This window comes from Corylus avellana, chromosome 1 (genome assembly GCF_965113065.1).
Source record: "Corylus avellana chromosome 1, dhCorAvel1.hap1.2, whole genome shotgun sequence".
Lineage (NCBI taxonomy): Eukaryota > Viridiplantae > Streptophyta > Magnoliopsida > Fagales > Betulaceae > Corylus > Corylus avellana.
In genome coordinates this window covers 13,188,856-13,200,865 of record NC_142490.1, presented here as the reverse complement: position 1 = coordinate 13,200,865, position 12,010 = coordinate 13,188,856, and the positions used below count along the sequence as shown (strand labels likewise).

General features: G+C 39.0%; 2 protein-coding genes across 3 annotated transcripts; one reads left to right on the top strand and one right to left on the bottom strand.

The window, feature by feature from the left end:
* Positions 1–450: 450 nt before the first annotated feature.
* Positions 451–5,167, top strand: TOC159 (translocon at the outer envelope membrane of chloroplasts 159). The gene has a single exon (XM_059579788.2). It carries the CDS (start codon positions 703–705, stop codon positions 4,912–4,914), a length of 4,212 nt encoding a protein of 1,403 aa, XP_059435771.2. The 5' UTR covers positions 451–702; the 3' UTR covers positions 4,915–5,167.
* Positions 5,168–6,495: 1,328 nt separating this feature from the next.
* Positions 6,496–8,043, bottom strand: LOC132171879 (Rubber elongation factor protein (REF)). Of its 2 annotated transcripts, none has more exons than XM_059583290.2 (3): positions 7,846–8,043; positions 7,366–7,590; positions 6,496–7,288 (listed from the first exon to the last, which is right to left on the bottom strand). In XM_059583290.2, the coding sequence occupies exons 1-3, from the start codon at positions 7,879–7,881 to the stop codon at positions 6,803–6,805; spliced, it is 747 nt and encodes a 248-aa protein (XP_059439273.2). In that variant the 5' UTR covers positions 7,882–8,043; the 3' UTR covers positions 6,496–6,802. The 2 variants fall into 2 exon arrangements, with proteins under 2 accessions (XP_059439273.2, XP_059439274.2); XM_059583291.2 differs by having other exon boundaries at positions 7,366–7,584.
* Positions 8,044–12,010: the final 3,967 nt, after the last annotated feature.

Genomic DNA, 12,010 nt, shown 5'->3' with positions numbered 1-12,010 from the left:
CTCCGACGCGAATCGGAGGTATCCAGGCCACCCCAAATTCACAGAAAGTGGTCATACCACCTTTTTGGGCTCGTAAGAGGAATAATTATTTTTTTTTGAAAGCATTATGGAATAGCTTGAGAAGAATATACATTTCTTCGTAAGAGGAATAATTATTCTTTTCTAACTCATACATTACTCGACATAATTATTTTTGTCAAAAAAAAAATATAAAACATTTTACGATTAATCAAAAAATGTCGAGTACAACAAAATATCAGAAAATGAAAGCATGTTTCGTATTGACATCTGTCTATTTACTAATGGTATTTGGACGATGATATTTTTCTGGCGTAAAATTTTCTAAAAAATCTGCCCGAGATAATCTGCCAGCAGAGAGTAAAACCAAAAAGAAAATATGATCAAGGGTCATACCGTCATTTCACCCATCTTATGAAAAACATCGAAAACCTGCGCGGAGAGGCCTCCATAAACCTTATCTCTCACACTCTCTATATCTCCCTCGCATCTCTCTCTGTTTCCTCCCACAAGCTCTCGTCTCAGAAACCCAATCCAAAACCACATCCTTTATCCAAACCCATCAAAACCCAACAACCAAACGAAGCAAAAACCCTGAAATTCTCACTCTTTCTAAACCCTTTAATAAGTTTCTCTGCTTTTCGTGTTTTCCTGTAGTTTGTTAGAGAATCACATTGAACCTACATGGACTCCAAGGACTCTGCTCAGGAAACGACGTCACTTTTCTCTAACTCATCAGGTTCTAATTTCTCTTTCCCCACTTCTTATTCTCATGCTTCTGATGGTATTGATAATTCGATGAAAAACTATGCTTTAGAGGTTGATAATGGCAAGGATAATGGATATGGTGGTGGGTCTGAAAATGAGGGGTTTGGGAGTGTTAGGGAGGGGTTTGAAACGGCGTCGGGGGACCCAGATGAAGAAACCCTAGAGAAAGCCATTAGAGGGGTTGATACTGATGCCCCTTCTGTTAGTTTTGATGAGTTTTTGAAGAGCGTAAGCGTAGCGCCGGTGGCGAAGGTATCAGCGGATGATGATGATGATGACGAATATGATGAAAATTATGATGATGATGATGACTATGACGAAGATGATGAAAATTATGTTGTAGGAGGAGGAGAAGTTGGGGTTTTGGGTGAGGAAGCTGAGGGAGGTGGTGATAAGGGTTTGGAGATAGTTGGGGTTGAGGGTTCTGTGGAGAATTTGGGTATTGGGCAAAAGGGTTTTAGTGAGAATGGGAATTTGGGTGAATTGGGGATTGGAAGTGGTGCTCATGAGGGCACTGCTGAGGTTTTTGAGGGTGGTGGAGAGGATAAGGTGTTTGAAAGTTCGAAATTTGACGAGGGTTCGAGTTTTGGGGTTGAACGGGGCTTGAGAATGGAAGAGAGGGTGGAAGGGACTGAATTGCAGGGTGAGGAGCCTGTGGAAGAGTTGAAAAGTGAGGGTTTGGATGGAAAGGAGTCGGTGGTGGTAACGAAAACTGAGAAGGCTGCTGTGGCAGTCGAAGACAGTACGATTCTCAGTGGCGGAGCTGACCAAGCAAAGCCTGGGATTGTAGAACCAGTAGATGACGAATTGGTTGAAGTGGATGGTTTGAAATTTACTAGTGGAGGGGAATCAGTTGTGGAAGCGGGAGCTGTTGTGGTTGGGGATGTGGGCGAAATTAAGGATGCTGATATTAAAGGGATGGGGGTCCTGGTTGATGGAGGCTTCAGGTTAGATAATGGGTTTGACCAAATCAGTGGTAATGCAAAAGAGCTGGTTGATTCGAAGTCTGTTGTTGCAAGTACTGAGTCTGATCAGACTGTTAAGCCCATAAACAACAGTGAAAGTATTGTCACGGATGTGGAGAAAGGTGAAAACTTGGACAATGAAGTTGTTGCTATTGATGAGGAAACTGTGGTTCTGGCTAATGCTGAGAAGAATCCAGAAGTCGAAAATGAGCCAGAAGCTGATTCTGAAGCCAAACAGAAAGAACGTGCCATAGAGATAGCTGCTGCTGGAGTAGAAAATGTGTACGGTAACAAACTAGATGGAGGGGAAGGAGCCGAAACTGGGGAAGTGAACTGTATCCCCGAGTTTAGCCAACATGAATTAAGCAAAGTGGAAAAATCATTATATAATGGTGTTATTGATGTAGATGCTCGGGGGGATGAAGTGGAAGCCAGGATTTCTGGTAAAACTGATACGCCTGAATCTGTAGAACTAAGTTCCATTTTGAGCCAAGAAATAAAGCTAGAAGCTGAAGATGGGGAAAAACACCACTCAGATGTGGAAGACCAGATTGAAGGTTCAGCTACAGATGGGGAGACTGATGGTATGATCTTTGGAAGTTCTGAAGCTGCCAAACAGTTCTTGGAGGAGTTGGAACGAGGATCAGGTGCTGGTTCTCGCTCAGGTGCAGAGAGTTTTCATGATCACTCCCAGAGAATGGATGGTCAAATTGCCACAGACTCTGATGAAGAAGTGGACACCGATGAGGAGGGAGATGGGAAGGAGTTATTTGATTCTGCTGCATTAGCAGCTCTACTGAAAGCTGCAACGGGTGGTGAATCAGATGGCAGCAGTATCACAATCACTTCTCAAGATGGATCAAGGCTTTTTTCTGTTGAGCGTCCTGCTGGTTTGGGATCCTCTCTCCCGTCTGTAAAACCTGCTCCTCGACAAAACCGTCCTAACCTTTTTGCTCCTTCTGATCTCACAATGGGGGGTGAGTCTGAAAACAACTTGAGCGAAGAGGAGAAAAAGAAGCTGGAGAAGTTACAGCAGATAAGGGTGAAATTCTTGAGGCTTGTGCAGAGACTAGGTGTTTCTCCAGAAGAGTCAATAGCAGCACAGGTCCTATACCGGATGGCACTTCTTGCAGGGAGGCAAACTGGTCAACTTTTTAGCCTTGAAACGGCAAAAAGGACTGCTCTCCTGCTTGAAGCTGAGGGGAAAGATGATTTGAGCTTTTCCCTGAACATACTGGTTCTTGGGAAATCAGGCGTAGGTAAGAGTGCTATGATAAATTCAATTTTTGGTGAAGAAAGGACCCCCATAGATGCATTTGGACCTGCCACAACTACTGTGAAAGAAATAGTTGGGACAGTTGATGGAGTTGAGATCAGGGTATTTGATACCCCCGGCCTGAAGTCTTCTGCATCAGAACAAGGTATCAACCGCAGAATGTTATCTTCGGTGAAGAAGTTCACAAAAAAATGCCCCCCAGATATTGTCCTCTACGTGGATCGGCTGGATGCTCAAACCAGGGATCTTAATGATCTGCCATTATTAAGAACAATCACTAGTTCTCTTGGCTCTTCAATCTGGAAAAGTGCCATAATTACTTTAACTCATGCTGCCTCTGCTCCTCCGGATGGACCATCTGGTTCCCCTATGCGTTATGATGCATTTGTTGCTCAAAGATCTCATGTTGTTCAGCAGTCCATTGGACAAGCTGTGGGTGATATCCGTCTTATGAATCCAAGTTTGATGATGACTCCTGTATCACTTGTTGAGAACCATCCCTCTTGTCGAAAGAATAGAGAAGGTCAAAAGATACTCCCTAATGGTTTAAGTTGGAGGCCTCAGTTATTGCTACTGAGCTACTCCATGAAGATCCTATCTGAAGTGAGTAATCTGTCAAAACCTCAAGATGTGTTTGACCACAAAAAGCTCTTTGGTTTCCGTACCCGGTCGCCTCCACTTCCATACCTGTTGTCTTGGTTGTTGCAGTCTCGTACACATCCAAAACTGTCTGCTGATCAAGGTGGTGATAATGGTGATTCTGACATTGACTTGGATGACTTGTCTGATTCTGATCAAGAGGAAGAGGAGGATGAGTATGACCAGCTACCGCCCTTCAAGCCTCTCAGAAAATCTCAAATTGCTAAGCTCAGCAAAGAGCAGAAAAAGGCATATTTTGAGGAGTACGAATATCGGGTGAAGTTCCTCCAGAAGAAACAGTGGAGAGAGGAGTTGAAAAGGATGAGAGAGATGAAGAAGAAAGGTAAAGTTAATGCACAAGATTATGGTTATGATGGGGAAGATGACCCTGAAAATGGAAGTCCGGCTGCTGTTCCAGTTGCATTACCTGATATGGCTTTGCCACCTTCCTTTGATAGTGATACTCCAGCTTACAGATACCGGTTCTTGGAGCCAATTTCTCAATTTGTAACAAGACCAGTGTTGGACACCCATGGTTGGGACCATGATTACGGATATGATGGTGTCAATCTTGAACATAGTCTGGCCATTGCTAATCAGTTTCCAGCTGCTTTTACTGTCCAAATAACAAAGGATAAGAAGGAGTTCAATCTCCATTTGGATTCTGCCGTTTCCGCTAAACATGGGGAGAATGGATCAAGCATGGCAGGCTTCGATATCCAAAACATCGGAAAGCAACTTGCTTACATTGTTCGAGGAGAGACGAAATTTAAAAATTTCAAAAAGAACAAGACAACTGCCGGCGTATCTGTGACATTTTTAGGTGAAAATGTGTCCACTGGAGTTAAAGTGGAGGATCAGATTTCACTTGGAAAGCGCCTGGTATTGGTAGGCAGCACTGGGACCGTCCGATCCCAGGGTGATTCAGCATATGGAGCTAATTTGGAAGTGCGTCTCAGGGAAGCAGATTATCCAATTGGTCAGGACCAATCCTCACTGGGTCTATCTCTCGTAAAGTGGAGAGGTGACTTGGCACTAGGGGCCAATTTTCAGTCACAGATTTCAATTGGAAGGAGTTACAAGGTGGCTGTTCGTGCAGGACTCAACAACAAGCTCAGTGGACAGATAACTGTTAGAACAAGCAGCTCAGATCAACTTCAGCTCGCACTTGTGGCTATTCTTCCTATTGTCAGGTCTATCTATAAGACCATCTGGCCTGGGGCAAGTGAGAATTATTCCATCTACTAGTTTATGTTGCACTTCTTTGGTTTTTTTTTTTTCTTTTCTTTTCTTTTGATTATGTTGGAGCTTCCTGAGTTGGTATAGATTAAGCATAATCTGCTTATTATCTTTATCACTTCCCTGAATAATGCTTATCTTATTTGATCCTGAACCTCTGATTTTATCAGACATTTTGCATTGCGTGATGAATTGTATTGAAAATGAGATGGAACCAAGAGGGAATTGAATAATATGATTGTTTAGTAGCTTTATTTAGTTACATATGATGTTGTGTTCTCTATTTGCTCATATGGAAACACTTGTCTCAGTTGTCTATTGGCTAGTGTTGAGATCCTGTTTCTTAGGTAGAGAAGAATTGGATAGAAGGGTCTCTTTTCTTTTCTTTTTTCTAGGCCTGCCCTATCATACTCGTTCCTTTATATAATGTCATTGTCTTTAGCTTTGGTCTTCTCCTGGAAAATGATTTGTATGTACCAGCAAAATTTTTTTTCTTCGAGAGTGCGCAAGCAGTAACTGTCTCTCACCTTCATTGTTTTCTCCTTGAATTAAATCATCACATTATTGTTTGGAAACTTAACCCATTCTGGTTTGTGGTATCACCCAGTTCCAGTTGGAAGTATTCAGTCATTTAGTCTATTTCCTTATTAATTCCTGTAAGCATTTTGGCTGCATGAAAAAATATCTCTCTTTATCTCTCAAAGCTGAAATTTGACGCTTTTGGTAAGCTGAGTAAGGGGAGATGGAAAATAAAGAAGCCTCAATGGGTTGGTGGACTTGGAGGGATTTATAATCATATCCCCAAGGCCTTTCGTTTTGAGGTTTTTTGGACCAGAGACCCTTCCGGTCTCTCTGTTGTTGTCAATGCTTCGGATTCTTTCTATGTGGGATTCCCTGCTTATATCATTTGTTCTCAAAATGGAGGTCCACGAAGCAAGTTTTCAAAATCTAGAACATAGACCACTTTGGGAGAGAATCTAGACGTCCATTCTGAGGGATATTGATCGCATCCAGCAATCCACACACTTGTGCTCAAAATTCAGCACAGGAGATTTCTATGCATGATGCTCTCTGTAGGAGCAATTGAAAAGGTCAGAAATTATTTTTTGTAAAGCCTATTGGTTGGTTGTTAAAAAAGATATCATTCATTTTGTCCAATCTTTTTCAGAGATGATCATCTCCTTAAGGAATTTAACCATTCCATTATAGCTCTTAGTCCTAAGATTGCTAAACCCTTCAACTACCAAATTATTTTCAAGATTCTTGCTGATAGTTTGAAGCCCCTTTTGAATAAGATCATCTCTCCTTCCCAATCTGCCTTTATTCAAGGCAGATCTATTCATGATAATTTCATTCTTGCTCACGAAACTTTCTATACTTGGTTCTTAGAAAGGTGATGATTATTAGTCTGTGCTTTTGGTAGATACCTTAAAAGCAAAATACTTAAAAAAAATCTGCTCATTTCTTAGAAGCTGATGCCTCTTGGTCGTGGAAAGGAATACTTGAGCATAGATTTGTGGTGGATAAGGAGGTTGCTGGCCATGGGCTGTTTTCTCTGGTTTGAACCACTTGTTAAGGGATTTCCCCTGACAAATGGATTTGGCACCCTCTCCTTCAGGACAGTTTATTGTCAAGTTTGCACATGAAATCATCATTCAGATTACTTCTCTTAAATCTGCACGTTTGACCTCAACTGATTGGGAGTCTTTTGGAGCTTTAAAACTCCAGCAAAAAACTATATTTAAAAAAAAAAAAAATCAAATAGATGTGATCCACGCTCCACAGTAAAGAAAATCACAAACATCGTGCCATGGGGTTTAGTAGGCCTACAAGAAGTAATGAACAAAGCTAACCCCAAGCCAACATCAACCAACTAATTTCCCCATGTCAACGATGCTCACTGTGCCACGTCGACAACTTCACCATTGGCAGATGGCCCAGGCCCAACATCGGTCTCTTCAAAAACCTTAGCGATCTTCTCCTTGGGAATCAACGGTAGATATTCCGCCACGGCGTACCCCCTCTCAGCCGAATAACAAACCGCCTGGTTGTATTTGTCTGTCCAGTAACCTGCCGTGGGGATCGCGATCTGAGCCACCTGCGGGAACATCGGCAGCCGATTCAGCGATCGCCAAGCCGTCACCGCATACTTCTCGGCCACTGGCTCGTAACTCGCGTACAGCTCCTTCGCCGTTGGCTCGCACTTGGTGTACGCGGTTCTCGTGATGCTTTTCGCGGTGTCCACCACGCCTGCCCGCTGCATCTCCGAGGCCACAGCTCGCGCCACCTCCGGCGCCTTGTGAGCCACCGTCAATGCCTGGCTTGACGCCTGCTTCACTAGCGACGGCACGTGCCTATCCAACTCCCTCATGGACTCGTCCACCTGCAATTTGCAAAGCACGTGAAATAAACAGGCATATATATATATATATATATATGTGCGCAGTGTGTAGTGCGGACCTTGCGGTCGACGAACATGAGGAGATCGAAGGGGACGTCGTGGAACCGCTCGTAGACCGGTCCGATAACGGTTTTGACGGTGCCTTCGATGGCGTGGACGCCCGATTTGAGTGGACCGGAGCTCTCTTTGGCGTAGTCGTAGAGGGTCGAGAAGCAGACCACACTGTAGATCACCGCCACTTGTACGAAATCCAGATACTTTAGCCTTTTCTGATCATCCTGTACCTTCAATAAAAAATAAGATTTAGATGATTTTTGCATATCATCGATTCAATTTCCTGTTTGGTTGCTGAGAAAACGTAAGAGAAAAATCAAGAACACAAAATGCAAAATTTTTGCTTCACACTTCTCCTCCATTTTCTCAGTAACCAAAGGGTAGGCTAGAAAAAAAAAAATCTTCAAATGAAAGGAATGGAACCCTATCTCGTCGAAGATCAGATCTTTAAGAATCCAAAGAGCAGAGATGATGGTGCTACATACCGTCTCTGTTGGTCGTTTGTTTTCTGCGTCCGCCATTTTCAAACTGCTTCCAAGAAAATACAAAACAAGAATGAGATTTGACTTGCTCCAATTTCTATCGCATAAAAACGAATACTAAAAAGGAGTGCATTGCAACGATTCCCTTTTAATAGCGAGTCGAAGTTGGATTCGGATTCTCTAAGATTTTCTATAATTTGATATTATCGGATCTTAAAATCTGACCCATTCATTACATCTAACCCTAAAAGTTTATATTGTGCCATAAATTTACAATGAAGAGTGTTACACATTCTAAATTTTTCTCTAAAAAATTAGTTCTCAAATGATGTTTCATCATCTCAAGAGATTTATTATTTTGGGAAGTGTGTGATCAATTCATGGGATGGTGACACATCATTTGAGAACTTTTAGGAAAAAAGTCTTGAGATGTCTAGCATTTCTTATTTACAATATATATATATATATATATATATAGATGGGACGCTTTCGCTCTCTTCTCTCCTGAAAACCGAGAAGAAAGCCAAAAGCCAAAAGTCGCTTGAGGATATGGTTTCCCACCTCCCCCCTCACTTACTGCTATTTGCTTTTCTCTTTATTGGGTTTCTATCTTTTTGAGAGAACTTATTTTTCTCTAGATCTTCTAGTCTCTTATAAGGCTTTATCTATTGTCTTTAATGATTTATCCTCGATCCAAAAAACGTAGCCAGACTTTCCCCCATGCCGGCCACACCTCCCTTCTTGCCAGTTGCCTTCTCTACCGCGTTGTCGGCAAGATCTATGAATTTCTGAAGATGGTTATTTATTTATTTATTTTTTCAAAATCAAATCTTCCTTTCTCCGCCAGTTCCAACTTGCAATGCACCATACTACCACCCTCATCGACGTCCCAACTTCCCGGTGCGATCATCCATGCGGCGCCATCATGGTAAAGGAGTAGTGGTGGTGCTCAGGGTAATTACAATGATGTATGATTTTCAAGGGGCATTACTAGTTTTCCCTTAAACCGTGAGATTGAATTCTTCTCAATTTCATGTGTTTATAGTTATGCTTATTATCATTTTTTTTTTTACATGTCTACGAAGAAATTTATAAAGATATAAGAAAATAAATTAAATGCGGAATAATAAATTGGAAAAAATGTAAAATTAGTTATTGTGATTCAACTGATTTACAATTAGCTCACTGTGGTATCAAAATGAACTCAAAGGTCCTTAGGTATGCCAAAAAAATAATTTAGTCCATACAGAATATAGCAAGTATCACAATTTTATTGATTCTAACGTTTCACTTTATTAGAATCTGTTAAGTCACTTAACAAAATTTGACTGTAGAGACTAAATTGTTTTTTTTTTTTACATACATCTAGAACATTTCAGTTCATTTTGATATCATAGGGAGTTAATTGCAAATTAGGTAAACCACATGGACTAATTTTACATTTTTTATAATAAAATAAATGAGACACAAAGATTTATGCGGTTCGGTCTATGGCCTACTTCCACAGATAAAGCCCAAAGGCCTCCCTCAAACTCAATGGGTAAGATCTTGAAACCTTGAATTTGATTGATTTTTTTTTTCCTTTCTCGGGTTGAAAAGATAGCAAACTGTGGGCTGAAATGAGCCAAAATGGCCAAAGAAAAATGGGCCAGAAATGAAAGTTAACTGCGGGCTCAAATAGGCTTGTATTTTAAACAATACCACAAAGGCTGAAGATATTGGGCCAACAAAGGGTAAACAATCGGTCTAGGTCAACAAAGGACCAACAATAGACCAAATAATGAATAGGCCAACAAATGACCAAAAAATGGGCAACGTGGCCTCTTTTCATATATATATATATTTTTCCGGTTTCATTATTATTATTATTTTTTCTCAAGAATATTCTGTTTGTAGAGTACATAAACTGGGATAATGATTACCTTAATCCGTAACCAAACAGAACTCCAAGTATAACAACTAAATCAGGCTATCATATTCCTAAACTAGAATAGGAATAGCTGCATACGCAAACAGGAATCAGTCCACACAAGAGGAGGGGAAAGAGGGATTCAAACTAGTGACCTCTGCTTCATAAGACGTGATCTACAGCTGAATGAGCTACATTTTGGAGACAATTATGTTTATTATCATTATGGTACAAGCTTAAACTTTATGCTTTTATTGTACTTGCAATTGTATGTTTTAGGCAAATATGCATAATTTTCTCAATGAGGAGGGATATCAAAATTTTGAGGAGCATAAAATTGAAAGAACATAGCTATTGTTAGCCTTTATTTTTTATTTTTTATTTTATTTTTTAGATAATTATATACACAAACAATATAATAAATTTTTGAGAAAATTTAAAGTAAATTTTTGTGTGGATAAGGAATCTTTAAGTTTTATATCATCTATTAAGTATTTTCAATAGTGAGGCATATATATTATAAAATGATGAACATATGTCTCAATATTCGAGATTTAAACACACATAAGCAAGTCCCAATCGCCCCACGCATAGTCGAATAACATAAGCAACTCCAAAATAGTACAATCTTGAGTCCACCATGTCCATAACCATAATCCAAACACAAAATCAAGTAAAATTGTCTTTACATATACACATTTTTATAACTTAATAGATACATTACTGAATCGAGTAATAAACTATGATTTGTTGTCCACACAATCCAACTATCCAAGATCTCGCACACCAACTTGTAATGCCATCTTACTCAACCTAAAATCACAACACAAATTTAACAAGTAAGATATATATACTTGGTGTATATAAATTATATAACAAGGTGAGTGGGTAGTAAGTCTTAATGTGTTGGATAATAAAAATATATAACAATGTTAAGTGTTCTTTTCCGTTGTATTAGAATATTCATGCATATTTATTATAGGATAATATTTTCTTCGTAAGTGTGTGCATTCATGTCCGTTTAGAGAGAACTAGAGAAGTAGTCGGGAATCTTTTACCTGCCTTGGAGCCATTGATTCTATATATAGACATTTAATACTTGGTAGTGTGCTTTTCATAGTAGTTTAATAAACATGTTGCAAGACGGATGCCTCGATATTTAGTTTCCATGCCCAAACAAGAGAGTATGCATTTTGACACAATATCAAGACGTTCGTTAATAGGTTGATTAAGATGTATTGGGTTCTCAAAAAGGCAATCAAAAAGATTTCGAATAATACACTCCTCTATGTTATGCAACCTCCTTGTTTTTTCACATTTGTCAAATGTGCCTTCAAGGCAATGATGATGGCCATAAGTATTATCAAGTTGGAAGGCATGAAGGTTGGTAGGGAGAGAAGAAAAATGGGTAACTGCCATGCACTTCAATTATTACGAGGAGAATCAACTCTATCATCACCAACATAAATTTTTTGATACATTTCATAGCCATTAGATTTTAGCTTCTACTCTAGAATTCTCTTATTTGGACGTCAAATGCATAAATTATATACTGGGATTAAATCCTTTGATAATTATCGCAAGTAAATAGCTTGAAACCCTTGAAAGACAAATATTCTAGTTTTTTACATTGATTTATTCCTAAAATACTTATTTAAAAAATAGTTGTTTAAGAATTGTAGCTTTTGGAAATATGATAATATTACAGTTAAATAACTTTTCATTGAAGTAATGTCTTTGGTTGTAGAGGAGTTTCTTATACAATTAATATATGACACTCTGTAAAATTTAATTATACTGAAAAGGTAATTTAAAAGAACAAGTGATGAGTTATCATCCAATATTCACAACATATTATATCATAGCTTCCATTTAAATAGTATTTTGAAAGAAGTTATAAGCATGTAATATTGTAGTGTATAGGGTGTAAATATGCACATTATTCATTTATGTAAATGAATAATAAATGGTAAAAAGAAGAAGGGATAAATGCATTCACATGAACAAGTAATAAATGTTTAAAAAAGTGAAATCAGTAGAAATGAATTCTTGGAAATTATGAAGGGCATTTGAAATCATTAGAAATGAATTCAAATGATACGACATTAGAAAGAAAAAAAATTTAATTACTTAAAAAGGAAAGGAGGTGATGAAAAAACTTTGTAGTAATTTGCCAAAATAATTAGCAAAAGTAATAAAAAACTTTGTTATTTAAAATAATAATTTTCATCTAAATTGTCAAAATGCCTTAATAGCCTT